Source organism: Malurus melanocephalus, unplaced genomic scaffold, assembly GCF_030028575.1.
Source record: "Malurus melanocephalus ecotype Western Australia unplaced genomic scaffold, MMel_1.1 scaffold_260, whole genome shotgun sequence".
Lineage (NCBI taxonomy): Eukaryota > Metazoa > Chordata > Aves > Passeriformes > Maluridae > Malurus > Malurus melanocephalus.
Genome location: NW_026623492.1, coordinates 772,044 through 792,609, shown reverse-complemented (window position 1 = coordinate 792,609; position 20,566 = coordinate 772,044). Strand labels below are relative to the sequence as shown.

Sequence of the window (20,566 nt, the reverse complement as noted above, 5' to 3'; positions counted from 1 at the left end):
ATGCCAGAAGATAGAAACTCTGCTTAATACATTGCTACGCACTTTATTTGTTTGCTGCAATTGGGAACATAAAAGGACATGSATTCTGTGGGTAGCTTGGTATGTTGGAGAGCTAACTGGAAACACCTGCTAGTAGTAGTAAGTTCGRCAACAGATAAAGCTTTCTGTGTTACATGGTTAATTGCTCTACAACATCACCCGAAGAATCCACCCTGAGACACCCTATATTAGGAGATGGTCCTTGTTTGATGTATTTACATATTTAYTGCGTAGGGTAAAAATTGCTGGAAGGAGAAAACAGGTACAGATCAGCAAAATGACTGAGCCTTAACTGCTTTGTGGCTTCTCAGTGGTWTACGACTGAAAATCTAGCCTTTAATTTGTCATCTGAATCCCAGTGTGGGACTTTGATAATAAGACAGTAATGTTTTTTCATTAAACCTTTCAGTATCGATTAAGTAAAATAGAACTGACTTTGCAGCGACAAGTTCTTTCTTTATCAGGTAAAACTTCTTACTGATTTCAACAAAATGTGAGCATGATCATCTGAGAGACAAATTTTGCTTGTCTTTGCATTCAGGGGACACTTCTGCTTGTGATGAAATGAGCAGAGTGTTTCGTCTAAAGATGAAGATRGGACAAAATCATACATTATGTACTGAAAATATAGAAGCATAGGTTGCAAATGCTTTAAATGAAAGTAGCTTTCTGAGTTGTTTCCTTCTTTTCTGTGCTGCCTGAAGTCAGATTTCCAGGTTGGTTTGCATTGCAAAAAGATTGTTGTATTTGTAGCAACTTTGTCAGGCTAGAGACTGCAGATTCCTGCTCTCTTTTTTGTGTATGCCAGCAACTGTTGCAGTGTAAACAGAGATTATTAGAGTTCTGATGTGGAACAGGCTTTGAAAAGAAATGGTCAAAAAAGCCCAGATGTTCTAATGTTTCAAGTATTTGTCTTGACATTGTAGAGCAGTATTTTAGCTTTTGTTGCCTCTATGTCTCCATTTTTCTTTTCTTACATGATTGTCTTTTCCACATAAAGTTGTGATGGCACTTCATGCTGTTCTGATACCTGCTGTGCAAAGTCCCATCTGCCAGCCTTGTACTTTTTTGCCATTAGTGTACGGGTCCCGGGTAAAAAACCAGGTTCCTTGAGGGAAAGTAGCTGAATAAGTCCAGAACCCCAGGAAATGGATTACCATAAATTTGCCCATTGCTTTGAAATCTTAAACTGGTTATGTATCTGTAAATATTGCTGTTGGTAAAATAAAAATTGTCGGTCTTGTAATTCTACATTATGTTGTCTGTAATTCAGACCATAGAGAATAATTTTCTGGAAAAATCAGAATCACAGAAACATAGTATGGTTTGGGTTGGAAGGAGACCTTTAAAAGCCATTCAGTCAAACTCTTTTGCAGTGAGCAGGGCCATCTTCAACTAGAGTAGAGCTCCRTCATTGTTCAGAGTTGTGTAGAGCCCCATTGAAACTGACCTTTAATGTTTCCARGGATGGGGCATCTACTACCACTCTGAGCAACCTGTGCMAGTGTTTCACCACCCACACAAAAGAAGTCTTCCTTACATCTAGTCTGAATGAATTGTSTAAAAACATTCCCCCTTGTCCTGTCTCTACAAGTCCTGTTACAAATTGTCTTTCCAGCTTTCTTGTAAGCCCCCTTCAAGTATTGAAAGGCCACAATAAGGTCTTCCTGTAATCTTCCCTTTTCCAGGATGAACAACCCAACTCTCTTAGCCTATCCTCACAGGAGAGTTGGTCCATTCCTCTRGTCATATCTGTTGCCCTCCTCTGGACTCACTCCAGCAGTTCCATGTCCTWCCCRTGCWGGGACCCCAGAGCTGGATGCAGCCCTGCAGGTGGGGTCTCACAGAGCAGAGCAGAGGGGCACAATCCCCTCCCTGGCCCTGCTGCCCACCCTGCTTTGGATRCAGCCCAGTGTACATTCGACTTTCTGTGACCGCACAGGTCACATCAAGTCTTTTTGACCTGTATCCCCAAGCCCTTCTTGGCAGAGCTTCTCTGATCCCTTCATTTGCCATCCTGTGTTGATAACTGGAGATTGCCTCAACCCTTGTGCAGAGCCTTGCACTTGGACTTGTGAAACCTCTTGAGGTTCACATAGTCACACTCCTTGATCTTGYCTAAATCCTTCTGAATTGCATAAAGTCAGCTTTTAGTCTGACAAATTTACTATTATGTGTTATGTAAATATAATACTATTATATTATTTTTGTATGTTAGTCAAACAAGTCCATTATTTTTTGCGAAGCTCATAAGCTAAATTCCTTCATTAGAATATTGACAGGTGTGATACAGTATTTGTACAGTTGTTAGGAAAAATAATCCTAGCTGTGTGTGGGGCTTGTCTGTGCATTGTTAAAGCCAGTARCAGTGATGATAGACAAAACCTTGTCTGTCTGGTTACTCTGTGGTACTGTGATTTAAGAGAAAGATATCACTAAGTAAAATCAATATAATCTGCATCAAATATATATTAAGATAATATATATATTAAGATATATATTAAGATAAATATATATTAAGATAAATTAAATATATAATATTAAATATATAYTAAGATAAATTAAAATAATAATTAAGATAATTAAATTAATTAGATAAAAAACTATAGAAGATTATCATCCAATTTTTCTAGTTACTCTTCTAGAAGTCTGTTTTGGTTCAGTSCTGTTCAATGTATTTGTGATCTGAAAAAAAGCTTAAATTCAGTACAGATAAAAAGTACATATAGCACAGAGGTTTAGCAGTAAATAATAAACAAACTGGTTACAAAGGCTGATCAGAAKCTGAGAAGAATGTGCTTATTTTATAGAATTCTGTTGAGAATTTTAACTCAGCCTACACAAAAGTACGTTGAGGAGCAAAATAGTTGGCTGTGTAGTGATATAAAAYGTATAAAAAAAGCAGAAATGCTGAGAGGAGTGGGCCTGTTTTGTCATGGAGAATGTTAAACTCCCTTTTTTAATCTGTCTGATGGAGAGAATTAAAAGGRTACTTGATCAGTCTGCACATTCACTGACAGTAGAAAGGCTTGTAATAGATGGAGCCTTAAAGAGGGTAAAAAGGCAGTGTATTTTGGTACTTGCAAATTAAATTAGTTGAAATCAGACTGTTAGATAGCTGTATCTTACTCAAGGAAGATAATTAACCTTTGGAACAAAGATTAACCAAGTATTTGTGATGGGTTTTGTGTCATATGAAAGCTAAGTCAGCAATGAATGTCTTTCTTTGTCTGTTCCATATACCAAAGGGAGAAGTCAAGATTCTTTGGTCTGTTTTAGACAAGTTAGGTAGATTATTGTAGCTGTAATGGTCCCTTATTGGCAGAAATYTCCCTGTTCTTCCAAGATTCTCGGAAGAACTGGTAAGCTAGAGTAGGAAACAATGTCCTTAAATTTTTTTTTCAATGGCAAGGTGGATGTCTTCATAAAATGCTTCAGTTCTTTTAAGTTGGAGTGGAACAGTTGTGATGAATCCATAAGCCATAGTCCTTTCTGTGTGCAGTTTACAATTGGAAGTGATCACAAAATGAGATTTCATTTAAGTTTCAGATGTTCCAATAGCAATCATTTAGCTCTTTTTCGTGATTTTTTAAAAGAAGAAAGCCTTGCAAAAATTGTCTCTTAAGTACAAAAGCAAGATTTTATTTAAAATACATTCTTTCAGTTGTGGGTGATGAATTAGAAATAAATGGGCAACTGTACATACAGTTTTAGATAATGGTTTATGTAAGTCAGGCATACAGTTATGACTGAAGAAGAGAAAGTTGATTCAGAATTTTGGAAGTAATGAGTCTTACAGTCTATGTTAAACAAACAATTAACTACCCTTTCCTAAAGTGAAATGAATGATGAGCAAATCTGAAACATTTGAAAGCTAAATCTGCAAGAACTTTGTCATTTTACTTAAGTGCCTCTTCACTGTTTGAATTGGAATTACTGTTCTGACACTTTTGCATTTTTTTAACTAACAATAATTGCTAAGTTAATGTATGTGACTATTATTTAGTTTCTGGGTTTATTTTTTTCTTGGTGCTCAGTGAGATGCTAGTCATGCAGAAAGAATGTGTTACTAGCTCAGACAAATCATCACATTTTTATTGCATACTGCAATAGGATGATTTTCAGAAKTCTGACATTAATTTATGGGGGAAAATACTATGAGTTGGTATCTTTCTCCTCAGCATTTACTCCTTCTAGTCTTGCTGCCAAATTGGAGAAAGGGTGACACTCCAGACTAGTTCTGGTGACAGATTTTCTGTTCTAGAACTTACACACAGTGATGTTGCTGTTTAGTCTTAACACTTTTGTTTTGATGCTAATAGGTTACATAAATGGAAAATCCATTGCTCCAAGGTCATATTTAGTTGTTTAAATGGCAAGCTTACTACACTTTACTGATTTTGAATTGGGTTAGAAACTGTCTTCCAACTCTGAGTGAATGGTGGTGAATTGTATGGTATTTATAAGAGGAGTATGAAATGTAGTATAAATTTTTAAGCTGTTAAACAGTTACTCATCAGATTAAAATAATGATTAGATTTTACTTCTGAAGAGAGCTGAGAAGAAATGGCAAAGAGAAGACAAATATTTGTATAAAATAAAACATTAGTACTATAAAGACTTTTTAAAAATATATAAATGGACTGCAATAAAAAAAATCTGTATTTTTCTGGGATTTGGAAAAGGTAAATGTTACTGTGATACAGCAGTGAAACACAGACCGATTTGAATTGTTTGGCCATCTTTTCTTGCTGTTTGTAAATGGAAACAGAAGGGCTGGATGAATTTAGARTTCTGGAACTTGATCTATATTAATCTTTAATAATCATGCAGTATTTGTTGAACTTAAAAAGACATGCCATTTTTAAACTTCTAGAATTCACTAATATACTGCTACTTCACAGGCAATGTTCATTGTCCCTAGTGCTTAAATTAGTTGCACTTCTTTTTCTGAACTCGTCCAGACTTTTAAAGATGAGAAAAGATCTGCTGCCTTATTCGTCTGCCAGCCAGTGTAAGACCTTCCAACAATTTTATTTCTGCAGTCCTAGTAATAAATTACTTGCACACATGACCTCTCTTTCTCTTTGTCCAGTTTCACAAGAAGTGGTGTTAACTCTGGCCACATGACTGARAGAGAAATTTTATGTTTTGTTTGCCTTAAGAAAGTTTGTAGCCTCAGTCCAACATGGACCTATTTTCCACTGTGTTCCAAAACATGCGTTTGTTCTGTGTGTGTGGAGATGTACTTGATTCCTTTTCTTTGTTTTTTTAAACTAACTTCAGTTGATGATTGAAATGATTKTTCAATGAATTACGCAGCTATATTTCTACAATCCGGTCTCTAAGAAATCAAAAAATTCTCTTACAGTCACATTCACATTCTTGAGTACCAATGTACCCTTGCTGTTGGATGGGACCTGTATGATCTTCAGACACTTTCATTGTTTAAGTCTTACTAAATTTTAGTGGAGGTTTAAAACCTCTGTTGAACATTTCAGTGTCTGGTCTGCTAAAACTTCGATTCTTTCTGTGGCATTACCAGGGTTTAGAATTCATTGTATGTGTTTTTTCTGTTTCATTATAGTATTAAAAGTAGAGAAAAAAGTGTCTGAAGCTTTAGCTGTCTGGTTTTTCAGCTTTAAAACAGAAAAGAAAGATATTATTGTTTCTGGTAACTGAAGTGAAATAAAGAGCAATTAAAGCAGAAACTTCGTGTGCAGTGTGCCCTCCAATAATACTTGATCAAGTGTTAGAACTGGGATTTCTTCCAATGCTAACGTTATAAAGAATACATATTGTTTACAGCATATTGTGAAGTACTTCTGCTGAACAAATTGGTATCAAAGTGGCATTAATTTAGTTGCTGGTTACGCACACAGTTAAGAAAATTTGAGAAGGGTTTCTGATGTAGCCTCTTCTATGACCCATTGAAAGATTAGGAAGAAGACAAACAAGACTCCCCTCAAAGGTGCACAGTAAAAGCAGAAAAGTAATGGTTACAAATAGTATGAGTGAAATTCTGATGGGACTTAAGTGAGAGGAAATTCAGCATGAGAGTGATGAAGAATCACCATTATTTCAGGTTTTCAGAATTAAGGTAGACAAGATCTGGAGAAATTCAATAAAGCTTAGAAGCTACCACAGTTTTAAATGATAGACAGGGTTGTTYGGCCTCCTTTTCCGGGTGGTGAGTGACTTCTATTCCCTGTGTTGTTCAGAACTTCAGGTTATGTRTTATCCTTATATGGTGGTTGAACTCAACTTTAGCAGATCTTCTTGTGTACCTGCTTATATGTGTAATAAGATAGGAAAAAAGTACTTCATTAGGACAGGCATGCGGCTGTATCTTTTGTCACTGACATTGTATGAAAATTCTCTGACTTTAAAGGAAAATTTCCATATAGCATCACAAAATTTACATTGTGTTAATGCCACATTTTAACACCTTTACAAGAAGTTTAGAAGGCTTTTGTTCCTTCCTGACATATTTTATGAGAATTTTGTTTTCATTCTTTCTCTTGTCAAGCACAGTTTCCTGTTTAGGATCCTAGTGCAGAGGACTTTGAGATATAAATATATATCTGCAAAGTTCRAAACATGTCTGAAAAATCCTTGCAAAACTTAGTCACAGGCTTGCAGCTTGGATTGTCAGGACTGAAAACAAGTACTTAACATATTAGACTGTTGTTCTAAATTTTTATAGTCCAGATGGATTTCATAATCTTTGAGTCTGAAATTTATCAATCATTAAAAAATTTATAAGTTGGACAATATTACCTGAGGAGGGACAGAAGCCATTGTTTGAAAAGCAGTTCAGTCATTCCAATTAGGTGCCATTTAAAGTAAATCCTGAAATTCAGAAATGTGATCATGGATAAGCATTGCACTAAACCCTCTTTTATAGTATAAACCARTAATGCAGTTGCATATTTTTGGTTTTGTTGTGATATGATGGGKTTTTTTTTAAGCACTGAGCTCAGCAAGAGGGATTTGTATCTTCCCCTCTTTTCTTAAAATAATGAAGAGAAAAAAGTAAGTTAGTGGAAGAAGATGAATAAGTGGAGTAAACTTGCAGTTATGTATCATATTTTGTATCACCAGCAGGGGATGTATACGAAAATTTTATAATGAATTGGTATATACCTCCAGTAGTTCTGACTTTTTGCTGACTCTTTCTTCCTTTTCTTCAAACTCCTCACTTCATTTTTCTCTTGCACTGTGTAATTTTTCTTACTCTCACGAAAATCATCTTCTTTAGATTGAACTTGGTCTGTTTCTGTCTTGTCTGGTCTTTTCCCATCACAAACTCCTTTTTACCTGTTGACTTCTATCTAATTTTCTTTTTTTAGGAGAACTGATGTCTTTCTTTGTCTTCTGTCTCATACATTTACAACCTTTAAATTGAGCACAAATTTCAGTTCCTTGGCACTCCAGTCTCTTCATTTAAGTTCTAGTGGTTTACAGCTGCTGTCATCTCAGAAAAGTTGAGGCTACTTTGAAGTTTTGCCTATGTTGCCATTACTGAAGGATTGGTAAGAACAGTGAAGCTAAAGGATAGGGAGAAAATTGGGAGAAGATTAGATTAGGTGTCAGAAAACCATGAACTGTTGCATGAACTTTGATGATCTGTGGCTTACTAACATGGAATATGGAAGTGAGCCGGAATATTTATGGATTTTTCTAAAATTTTTTCAGACTTTTCCAATTTGTAAGAATATTATTTGTATTACACAATACCAGAGCAGAGTGGGTAAATATTGACGCTTTTTCACTCTTGGACAAAAACCCCTAAAACTATTTGCTTTGTGAAGCTCAAGAAAATATATAGTAGGTGTAATTAATATTCAAAATTAAAAACATTTTTAAGTGCTGTAATAAGATCCAAGCCCTGTTCATTTCAGATTGCTCTTGTAGTCTTCAGCAACTTCTTTAGAGGGTGGTTTTTGTGCTTGCAGTTGATGTTCCAAGTTGTTGAGCACCCAGATGGCAAAAGGTATTGAACATTCTGTGTCTTCCTCAAATCTTTRATCTGTATAAATTAAAGAATAAGTGAATAGAAAGTGAATACCATTTATTTCTGTTTCTGTGTGTTGGTGAATGTTGGCAAAGAGGGCCTGTGGAAGTGAATGGATATTCCTTCATGCACGTGCATAGAAATAAACTTAGAATGTTTAGGTATAAACTAGGCAGACTTCACTGTATGTGTTCCACAAAGAAACATTTTTCCAGAGTTTTATAGTATTATGACAGTACTRTATCCCCAAGCTTCTGTCTTGTTTTTCATGTTTTGATTTTTCTGACTCCTAATATGTAGGTAATTGTTATTCTTAGGAATTACTGTACTAAATGACTATAGTTCTTCTCAAAGAGTAGCTTCTGAGGCTGTATTGATATCCCAGGGAACTTTGGATTGCACTTSTGTCTTTGAAGAAAATACTACAGCYATCCTGACCTGAGAGAGCCATTTTAATAGTTTATGTGCTGTTAAAGAAATTTGGTGGAATTTAAATTTAACTAAATGAGATGTAAGTTTATGATTCTTCTTCCTGTTCCAGGTTACATGTCTCCACACCCATCTCCACTGGGTGCACCAGAGCATGTGTCCAGTCCAATGTCTGGAGGAGGTCCCACACCCCCTCAGATGACTCCCAGTCAGCCAGGACCCATTATACCAGGAGACCCTCAAGTTATGAATCARCCTAACAGAGGACCTTCCCCTTTCAGCCCTGCACAGCTGCATCAGCTGCGGGCTCAGATTCTAGCCTACAAAATGCTGGCTAGAGGTCAGCCCTTACCAGAAAACCTCCAGCTTGCTGTCCAGGGCAAGAGAACCCTGCCTGGCATTCAACAGCAGCAGCCCCCCAGTGCCTTTAACAGACAGTCTGGTAAGTGAATCTTCGGTAAGAATCATTGCTCAGATAATTCTTAAAAATCTGCCTGTTAGAGATTAAGAAATGAGTGCTGTGCAGGGTTGTAATTTGGGACTGTATTCTGGCATCAAAGTGAATCGCATGGCCTTTGATATTAAGTTTGAGCAAGTGCATAAAATACATCTGTTATTAATAGAATATTGTCAAAACTGAAATCAAACTTATTTAACTATCTGGATAATTGTTAGTTTTACTGACAGCAATTTCACTTGTTTTTCTTGGAGTGAATTTTCAATCTCCTGTTTCTGTGCAGGAAAGTAGATAAATAATCTGSAGCGTGTTGACTGGTTATTTAGGTTGTTGAAAATACACCATGTGTAGTATGCTGTCAAGTAAAAAACATAAGGAAAATAAATGGTACTTACTTTTTTCTCACAATGATAAGAGATGTTGCTGTGAAGTAAGCAAGCACATTTTGGTCCTAAGAAAACTGTGTTACATTACACACTCTGCACCTGTTAGTTTCTGAACACTTCCATTGCTGAGTTTGTTAGATCTGAGCATTATGACACTATTTCCTTTTAAATATTGGTTTTATTAATGTTGCTGTTCAGTTTATATTGTTGGATATGGCTTTGCTGCCAACTAAGTTGGGTTTTTTTCATGAAACATGCTTTTAATAAGCTTCATCAGGTATATGTATTAACWATAAAAAACATTTAAATCCTTATTTAATGAAGAAAAGTACTAATTGCCTGAATATACTAGCATGCCAGAAAACAGAAAGACTTGAATCTTGGAAATACTTTGTGTCTCAGCAAATTTCTTTCTTCTGTCAAATTGCAGGTATTGGGTTACATGCAATGAGTGGTGCTGCAGCTGGACCAGGACCTGCTCCAGGGATGCCTGGACATACAACTGCCATTACCCCTAAAACTTGGACKGAAGGTATAGTGGGAAAAAGATGGCGGGGAAAGTAAAAAGGAAAGGTAAACAGCTGTGCAGAAAAATAGTGTAAATTTTACTGTGTCAAAGATTTTAATCAAGGAGAGTCTAACCTTTTATTTACTTGGAAAAGATCCACATGAAATTACTGCATTTTTTATGCAGACTGAACATGAAGCACCATTTTGTGATCRGAATGAAATATGTAAGTTTCCTGAGCAAGATGCGTTAAACTTAATAAGTTATGTTCTGAGTATGCTTAATTGCACCAAGCTTATGTTTCACTTTTGCTACTGTAAACAAAAGTTTTCAAATCATGGTAGAATTACACTGTTTGCTTTTGTTTGTTTTGTCCTTTTGGAACTGAGTAGCTTTGAACAATCARTGTAGTCTCTGAGATCAAATGAACTGTGTAACTTTTTTCCCCATGTCTTCAAATTTATTTGTCATTAATTACACATCCAACTTCCATGATTCCCTAAGAATTGAGGCTGCACTGAGGCTTTTGATGGGCTTGTTTTTTTTTTTTATTTTGTAAGCTGAAAGTAGTGTTGCTAAATACAGAATCGGCAGCTTGTGCTCAAGTTCCTTTCCTGGAGTTTGATGCAGATGTGTGAATGACAAATGGTGATCTCTATAGATTTCATGATGTTGGTTTTGAATTAAGGTTGACTACAAGATTGCAGGTGTGCTCTGTAGTTGTCTTCCCTAGCTTGAGTGAKTATGACTCTTCAGACAATTAAGTGGCATCTTTATTCTAGCAATGTCTGTCTGTCTGTTGTTAGTGAATTTGTGAATGTCTGAATGGGTGGGTAACTTGTCATAATGAAATACTGAAATCTGTGACCCTTAGTGACTGTAAATGACAGTACTACTTTCATGTTAACTGAGGTATTGCTTTTCAGGATGAWTAAAATAAGCAAAGTCCTGGTATTTGAAATATATACAATTAATAGGAAATTACAGTGAAACAAAAGTTACTTATATCTGGCGGGTATTTCTAAATAAAGTTATAAAAATTTTTGTGTGCTCACCAAGTTCTTAAAGAGGTCTAAAATCAGATCTCCTTCGGCTTGTTAGGTTGTGGTTATAGAAGTTTCTTCTAAGTGATGAAAGGATAGTGAGTTTAGAGGCAGAATGAGGTCTTGCATTTGYAGGAAGTCAGTTCTACAGCTGTTTTATTTATTGTAACACTAGAATTAAAAGTCCACAGGAATAACAAAAGAAATGGCATTCATCATAAAGTTTCATGTGTTTTGTTTTTCTTTCAGCCATTTCTTGCAATATATGGTATACTTGCATTTTAGTATGTCCGTTTAAAAAACAGATTATAATCTCAGTGTGCTTTTTCTGGTGATTTTGAGTGTTTACCTTACCTTTATGTCCAGTCTTCAGAAAGTCATCTTGATTTTCCTCCTGCTTTCCACATTTCATGTTAGGAATCAGTACTGTTTATGTTTCAGGCCAAGCCCCAGATTTGARCGTCTCTAATGCACAACAAAAGCTTCCAGCACCAGCTCCTAGTGGGAGGCCTTCTCCTGCTCCCCCTGCTGCCCAGCCTGCTGCCACCATGCCTGGGCCCTCCGTACCACAGCCTCCACCTGGACAACCTTCACCCATTGTCCAGCTGCAGCAAAAGCAGAACCGCATCAGCCCTATCCAGAAGCCACAAGGATTGGATCCTGTTGAAATACTCCAAGAACGTGAATATAGGTAAAAGTGAAATAACAAGATTAAAATGATTATTGTTTTTCACAGCCCTGACTGGAACTCCTTGCAATCAGCTACTATAATGTAGTAGTGTAAACTTAGTTTACGCTCAGTTTACAATGGAGAGAGAGGCTGTGTCACTGAGAAGTACACAAACATCAAAACAAATAATTCTGAGCCAAATTGTAAACTAGTAAAGCATGCTGGCAGTATCATTGCAAGCCATTTAAGTTTAAGACAGGCTCAGGGGCTCTGCCGAGTTAGTCTGTTACTTGGATCCTGTAAACACTGAAAGTCAGGAAATCAAAATCTCCTTGTAGTCTACAGAGAAACCAATTTAATGCACAGGATTTTCAGTATTATAAACAGAAGTTAGAAGAGAGCTGAGAGGGTGAAAAGGCTGAAGACTTAGTAGCTCCAGCACAACCAAATTTTATTAGCATTATGGATTTGGCTGGACAACCAAAGAGTGAAGAGAATAAGAAAGTCATAGTAAAGATCAAAAGAAGTGCACCAGGAAACGTGATTTTCAAAAATTGCCGCCTGAGTGTTCTGTTTAGATGATGAAGTGTGTTTGTTCCAAAGTATAAGGCACAACATTTCTTTTGGCCTTACAAAGAGACTTCTTCCCTCTTCACATCAGCAAGCCTATTTAACAGCTGACCTTGAGGATCTGCCAGGCAGAACGATTTTGACCTGCACCCAACATATGTTCCTGATGATTATCAGTCAGAGGAAAGTAATTGCCCTCAGAGTATTTGCCTGTTTGGACTGGTGATGCATCTTGCATTGTTACTTCGAGTTTGCAGAGGAAGGTAGCCTAGAGGAGTGGTGATCTCACAGARGACTGGTTTAATGACTTTTTCTTTATGAAGGTAAAACACCATCAAGCATTTTAGGGTGTGATGCCATGTCCAGAATTCAGGACTTGATTACAGAAGAGCTCTTACATTTTGTGTCAGGTATTGACTTAGTGATTTTATCAGTGTGTTATTCTCGTCATTGTGCCAGTCTTAACCATATATCCTAGGACTGAGTGGCTATAACTGTTTCCTCAAGCAATCAGTATTTTCCAGCATCCTTTTCAGAAAGCCTGCAGAACACACTGTTTTATGGTTTCCCATTTAATTCTGACAGAAGAATTGTAGCACTAACTTCAACTGGGAGTCATACAGCCAGTATGATGCAACCTTTTTTGCCTCTATTAACCTCAAATTGTTAATCCACCTTTGTTTTCAGCCCTACTGTATTGCATTACTTGTGCCAAGCTATTATGTCTTAGTAGTCATAAATGTAGGAGTGTGAGGTGTGACAAAAATTAATACTGATGCGTTTACTAATTTAGAGAACCAATTACAGCTTCAGCACATCTATTAGGTGCTAAATATATTGATATTCTTGGCAGARTGAGATGAAAGTTTGATAGGGATTCTGCAGCAGAAGGATTTGGATTTTTTTTTCCCCCCTTAAAACACAGGTGTAAGATTCTAGCCTTTTTAATGTTGAACATTACTGGTACTGGATTTTGCTTTCCAGAATATGTAGAACTGTTGAAAATACTTTCATTAGTTAAAACCGTGTGAGTAATACCAGACAAAAGATTTGTAAAAAGCAGTTTGATAGCTTCTGTGCTTTGAATTGTGCTGGATTTAGCTTTAATATAGGCAAATTCAATTCAGAAATGTGTATTCACAGTTTGTTAATAAAAAGGAAGTAGAAAAAAAAAGGCCAGAATAAACATGCTTATCCTGGAAACACTGAGACTAGTAAAAGCTTTATGAAATGSTTAGCTCTTGAGATCTCCCACTAAAGCCTTTTAATAAAGGGACATTATACTTTGAAGACCGTTTGAATTACAGGTAGATCTCTGCATCCCAGTGATCCTCCATGGGCTACAGCAGCACAGCTTCTTCACCTTGGGCTGCAGGGGAATCTCATCTCTGCTGCCTGTAGCACCTCCCATTCCTCCTCCACTGACCTTGATGTCTGCAGAGCTGTTCTTCTCACATGTTCTCTCTCTGCTCTTCTGTGGCCTCAATAAAATCTGCCCAATACCKTTTTTTTCCCTTCTGTAATCTGTTATCATAGATGTGTTACCAGCATTTTTGATTGGCTCAGTGTTGGCCAGCAGAGGATCTGTCCTGGAGCTGGCTGGCATTGACTCTGGACATAGGGAAAATTTCTGGCAGCTTCTCACAGTAGTCAGCGCTGAAACCCCACTGCTAGCTACACCTAGCCCCACAAATCCAATACACATGTTGTTACAAAACTCTTCCTTAATGCTCGCTTCAAAATAAAATGCTGCTTTTAAATCTCACTGTCTTGAAGATGTCTGTAATTGAAATTTGTTCTATTATGTTGAAAGGCTTTTTCATCCTTCTCATCACTAATTAAAAAATAATAATAATTGATAATGTCCTGCAGATTTTATGTGATTTATGTTACCRGCAAAGTATTTTCTTAGGTATTTTCTTTGTTTACTGCATGACATCCATGCCAGACAGGTTTGAGTGTACAATCATAACCTCTGCTGTTGACCCCACTTAATGAGGAAGGGGTGTGCATCACTTGTTTTGCGAAGAGATCTCTGTGTAGATTCAGTAGATGAAGTCGCCACTTTCTTCATGAAGATAAATTGGTGAACTGCAAAGATTAATTTATTGCATCTTTAAAATGGTGAGATTGTGTCTTTCAAGTGATTGTAGCAAACATCTGGGAAATCTTTTTCTTTGGATTCTCATTACCTAACAGCTGTTAGCATTTTCCCATGAAGATTGCAACAGTCCAGCAAACTTCAGTCATTTTCTTTAAAGACTAGAAGGTCGCTGTGTTAACAGGTAGCTTGAGTAGTTCATTTGAGTTGGAATTGTTTTGAAAATCTTGCTGACTACTGAAGAAAACACCATAACCACTGCTTTACTAGTAGTGTAGACAATACATACAAATTAAAAAACTTCTAGGAAAGTGTGAAATTAAATGCCAAAATATATTCCTTTTATTTTCTTTTTTATTGGTCCATATGTAACCCATCTCGTTGCCGTTTTTCGTTATTCTCCCATATGCGTACCGTAGGCTTTCATTAGTATTTTACSTTTTTTTGATCTGGACTTTGTTAAAATAGAGAACTGACCTGAGTTACAATGAGAGTTTTCTGAGGTAGTGTCGCTACTGACTTAGAAATAATGATTATTTGATGATGTTGTTCCTATTCCTTCCCTCTGACTGGGTTATTAAAGGAGGATAATCATCCACAGAAGCATTGAACTGTCCTTGTTTGTAACTCAGTGCGGATAATTTCAACATRTGTAGTAAAATACTTAAAGGAAAGATAATCCCGGATATACTAATCTGCCCTATAATTTCATTACAAAATTTCATGTGCATTTATTTCTGATCCCTTTTTTTTATGAACTAAAGTTGAGAAAAACAAAATTATTTGCAGTGTGAAGTGTGTTCTCTGTGGGAGTGGAATGCATAATGTGATGATGGAACATAAAAAGAACACTTTATAAGCTTTGATTATGTTTAGACATATCTCAAGAAACGTGTATATTCGGATTTTTGGTACACATTTTAGTCATAGAAATGTAGCGACCCATCCAGCTCTGGGAATTGCTTGAATTTCTGTTGTGTAAACTTTTATGTCAGCAGGCACTTCCATATGCTTTATACCAGAAGTTAAAGTAACATACCAGWTCTGACAGAATGAGTAAGTCAGCATTTCACTTCATGTTTGTTTGGAAGTGACTCTTACACCTAGTTATCTAAAACCGTAAGTTATGTCAGGGAGAACATACATTAACTTTTTGTGCTCATCCTTATGTATAGCACAGGAAGGTACATTGAATGSTAACAAGAATGAAAAAAGAAATAGAAAACGTGTTCAGTATTYGGTTGTTTTAATAAGTTCACAACTCAGAAGAAAGGTTTGGAAAGTTTGTGACTGCTCCCTTAAGGTTTCATTAAAGTCAGGGAAACTGGGATTTGGCTATAACTGTTTTGTAGGTGATAGTTTCAGGAGAAGCAATGCAACCATTTGGGAAGGGGAAAAAGAGTAATAAATAATTGTTGTGGTGTAGGATTGCATCCATGTGTGGGTAAATAAGAGCTGGAACGCACATCTTTGATTTAGAACAGCTTGGTTGCTTTTTTGTGTGAATGTAGACTAGTACATCTAACCTTCGAGAAAACRCTTAATTCTCAAGATTTTACATCCTTAGGTGCGTTATCTTCTTWCTGTAATGCCCAGTGACAGGCAAAGTTGTGCAAAGTGTGAACTTCTTTTAGTGCAATATATACACTGGAAATAAATAAGGCAGTATAATTTTTTGAATGAAGACTTCTCCCACAGAAATAAYGAACTTTTCTGGACCTGGTCAAATATTTTCCGCTTTTAATGGAACTTTGTCTAATTATAAAGTAACTCTTCTCAATTTGCTTTTCAGTCTGTGTGGAAAACATTACTAATTTAATTCTGCTTCAATTTTTTTCCTCTGTTGAAGACACCAATATGGTCTTCTGCAGTAATGCAGCATTGCGTCCTACTTGTTCTAGGAACTTTAGATTTCTTCTAACAATATTAAAACTGGAAAAAATCAAGTTCTGTCTGTCTTGTCTACTACTCTCTCTCTCTCTCTCTCTTGAATTTGCAGATAAATGCAAAATGAGATTTTGAAGGAAGAGTGAAATAGAATTTGATTGGTAACAGCTTTGTAGCTGTGAATACTTTATGATCAAATTTACTTTGTCGATAAAATAATGAAGTAATATTCCAGATCTTAAGGAAAGCATGGTCTGTGTTATCACTGATGACACTGTTTATAAAAATAACATCCATCAAAGAAGCTTGAAAGCAGAATCCTGAATARTATATGTCAAATAGAATTCCTAAGTTTATTTTCGCATATCTAGTTTTAGTTGAAAAGAAAGACTAAGGGACATTTTGATCACTTGACAATTTCTTTTTAAAGTGGAAAAAGATACCCAGTGTCATCTCCGCAAAAGCYTGTTAGTTCAGGGAAAAAAACAGAAGTCATATAAATGCCTGAGATAAATTGGCTGTTTTACATTATAATTTTAGTAATGGCTTACAGACTTCTCATGGTGTCTTACCCAGTTTTCRATTTTCTTAGACTTCAAGCTCGAATTGCTCACAGAATCCAGGAACTGGAGAACTTGCCTGGTTCACTGCCCCCTGATCTGCGAACCAAAGCTACAGTGGAGTTGAAGGCACTTAGATTACTGAATTTCCAACGCCAGGTAATGCCATTTACTTGAGGAAAATTTTCATACTGCTCACAAGCAAAGATGTTCATGCTGCAAAAAGTAAACTGGAAGGAGATTTTGCAGCAGTGCTAAGTGTAAGCAGATTCTTCTTGAATGCTAAGTTAGTCAACAAGCAACTCACAGAAATGGGTTTCTTTGTAATAAAAATGTGCAGATGTTTTTGCTCCTTGTTTTATCTTCCATTTTAGAATGTGACTACAGAACTGTGTCTTTCTTAATGAATGTGGCATTGGTACAAAGACAAAATAATTACTGGACAGGCTRTAAGCTGATTTTCAGCACAGGTTTTCTCATCTGATACCTCTTTTTGGACATACTTTGTATTTCCACAATCCTCCTTGTTTTAGTAAAAGTTGTATGTAGGTGTTTAGTRTTTCTCTGGGATCTGTTTTCAGGATTTCTGCTATAGCACAGACTTAGAAAATTAAAAAGAACAGGATCATATGTAAGATTTAAGTTCAGTGTTGAGTGCCTRTATCAGCCAGTGAATTTCAGAAGACTGTTACGGGCATCTTGCCATTGGCTTTTACAGCTAGTTTGGAAGAACAAAGATGCARTTTGGCAGGTCAAGCAAAATACTTCCTGACAAAAACCTTGGCAGTGGCTATGGCATGGAGTCCCAAGTCCTCCTTCCTTCTACCTTTGGCACTCCTTTGTAATGAAGTTTTGTCAGAGGTCAGATGAAAAGCAGCAGGCTCTCCCTGCTCTACTGCTGAGACTRTGGGAATACTCTTCCAAGCTCTTAACTTTTACCTCTACCACCTGTCTTCTGTGCAGCTGGCAATGAAATAAGTTGTCATTTATGTTCAGGGCCGGCTCTAGAAAATGTATGTGTTTCACTTGTGTTTTGTTTTGATGGTGTAAGGTCTTGATTAGCCTCTTTTATTGCAGGAGGATAGTTGTTTCCAGCRTCTTTCAAAGAGGAAAGAAATAATGATTGAAAGTGATTAACTTTTGACYGCTCTCTGAAGTTTTAAGATTTGTTTAGGTAAACTGATGTAGCTGTTGCAACTGTGTAAATGCTGTATCTTTTCAGAGCTCTAATGTAAGGAGGAGAGGAGGTCGGGATGTATATTGAGCAGTTACTGTTTCTCTCTGCCATAACAGTGCTTGAGTTGTTTCTCCATGTGTTAAAAGTTACTATATTTTCTTGATTGCTTTTTCTTCCCTGGCTTCACTGGTAGCTAAGACAAGAGGTAGTGGCCTGCATGCGTCGTGACACAACACTGGAGACAGCACTGAACTCCAAAGCCTACAAACGAAGCAAGCGCCAGACTTTGAGAGAGGCTCGTATGACAGAAAAGCTTGAGAAACAGCAGAAGATAGAACAGGAGAGGAAGCGTAGGCAAAAGCACCAGGTATTTTAACTTGTTAGGTGTTTGCCCCRTGACAGAAATACACCTTGCTTTGCTGTGGAGATCTTCTCTTTTACATATTTTTTTCACCTTTGGAATTCTTCTGAATAAAAAACTCCAAGTGGCGTGATTAATAATTAGAAGACTTTAAGATTAGCTCTCCTATATTCCTGATTTCAAATGCCTGGCTATGTCAGAGTGCCTGCACTAACTTGATTCTCTTTCTAGGAATACCTGAATAGCATATTGCAGCATGCTAAAGATTTTAAAGAGTACCACCGGTCAGTTGCTGGGAAAATTCAGAAACTTTCTAAAGCTGTGGCAACTTGGCATGCCAACACTGAACGTGAGCAGAAAAAAGAAACTGAGAGAATTGAGAAAGAAAGAATGAGAAGACTAATGGTAAGGAGTAGAGGAAGGAATATGGTTCTTTTAGTTAAAAGTTGTGTACTATATCCTTTAAATACCCTTACACTAGCTCAGCTATCTCCATGTGGTTTTCCTTTGCAAATACTCTGTAACAAAAACAGTGTAAATCAAAAACTGTTACAGTTTTTTATGTATCTTTCTGTTAATGGTAGTGTGTGTGATATTGTTCAATTGTACCTACCTTGATCCTTCTTTTTAAAGGTTTTTGTATAGGAATAATTAGGGTGTTTTTTACTAGCATAAAAACTTAGCTCAGCTACTTCTGAAAAACAGTGACTTAATCTTATTAACTTCATTTACTAACACTGTTGTAGATTTGCAGGGCTATTGGTCCATTTTACAAATAATGGTCTTGGCTTTATTTCTGGACTTACAGTTTTGAAGATTCCAGATGATTAATTTATTCATGGCATTACTCCACGATTTTTACACACAGTTGATTCTACATGCAAAAGTATCTAATGCAGTAATGCATATATCTTGAGAATGAGTAGCAGTTCTACCCATTTAATGCTTCAGACCACACTCCTTTATATTTCATGGTTTTCTCTTCCCTATACCCTCACAATRCCAATTGTACCATTCTAAGAACAGAGTAAAATAGGTTTATGTATAATCTTGTCTCTTCAAAATGCTGTGGAACCTGTTGGGGGTTTCCTGCATTTCAGGAGTTAAATAATTTTGGAATTGAAAGTGTAGACAGATCAGTGCCTATATACAAGTATGTTAGTGACTTGTGGGAGAAATACACTGAAGTGTCTTGAAATCTGTCAAGACGTTGGTTAGCTCTGTCTTAACATTTCAGTAAAATTTCACCAACATAGAATGAAAGGAAATTGACAAGCTTACTTTGTWACTTGCTGGCAAAAAGCAGTGTCTATTAGAGGTGCAGATGTAATGCAGAATGCTAGTTCTTGTCCAGAATCTATTCCCACCATGAATATGGACCAAACAGTTTGGTTTTAAAAACCACAGAATTAAATGTAGAAAACATGAAATACAACAATGGTAGAAACTTAGGAATAAAAGCTTGTGTAAAATGTAAATTAGGAACTTACATAAGAGAGTAAAAAATGTGTAAGCCTCAGAGCATTTCTTAAAATTACATAGCAGTGAGCATTATAGAGCTGTTTTATAATTGGAGATAATCATCAGCAGCTCGTCTAACCTAGCCTGTGAAGATGTTGATTATTAGCAAAAGAGGAGCTGRTTTTGAGTAAAAGCAGTATTGATATTTGAGAAATACTTTTATATGTTGTGGGGTTTAGTTTATGTCTAACTGAATATGCAGTATGATAAGTAGTGAATGTGGCCACTGCTGAAAAGTATGAAGTAGATTTGAGTGTCCAGAAATGGCACAGAATACCAGTGCTTCCAGATCATCAGTGCTTTTTCCTAGAACACCTTCATCAAGACTGCTTAATCTCTTAACATGCGTACAGAACTTCATAGGCGTTTTCAGTTTAGAGTTTTGCACCTACTGCTCAGTTAAATTCTCCTGCAAAACCAATCTTTGTGTTATGTTATTGGAGTTACTTTGCCTGTTTAGTTCTAGTCCAGTTGTGGTAGATTTGGAATTTGTAGATGTGTGGTTTTTTTAAAAAACGTCATCTCCCCTCCTGTGCTTGACATGGTCTGTGAAAATGTGCTGTGTCTGAAATTTTTTGCTTTTCTTTTCAGGAATACTGAATTCATTCCACAAATTTCCCTTCATTTACTGTAATTGGAAATGGTGATTTTGTCACAGTTCATTAGTAGCAGTATATATATTATGTGCAAGAATGGTATTGGTGTGATTTAAAAAGATACCTTGTCTTAAGATCAAGACAATCTTAAATGTATAAAAGAAGKACCTCGGCTAGATTCCAAACAGTATGTGTTCAGTAATATTAGTAGCAACAACAACAATAATAATCTTAATGATTTATT

General features: G+C 36.4%; 1 protein-coding gene across 5 annotated transcripts in view; it reads left to right on the top strand.

Moving 5' to 3' along the window:
* The window catches only part of SMARCA2 (SWI/SNF related, matrix associated, actin dependent regulator of chromatin, subfamily a, member 2), a 114,114-nt gene that overhangs the window by 22,051 nt on the left and 71,497 nt on the right, over positions 1-20,566 (top strand). For all 5 annotated transcript variants that reach the window (XM_057375865.1, XM_057375861.1, XM_057375863.1 and 2 more), the window contains exons 4-9: positions 8,598-8,927; positions 9,759-9,860; positions 11,321-11,570; positions 16,700-16,826; positions 18,038-18,211; positions 18,437-18,610. In XM_057375865.1, the coding sequence (XP_057231848.1) occupies positions 8,598-8,927; positions 9,759-9,860; positions 11,321-11,570; positions 16,700-16,826; positions 18,038-18,211; positions 18,437-18,610 (1,157 nt within the window). The remainder of the gene's footprint in view (positions 1-8,597; positions 8,928-9,758; positions 9,861-11,320; positions 11,571-16,699; positions 16,827-18,037; positions 18,212-18,436; positions 18,611-20,566) is intronic.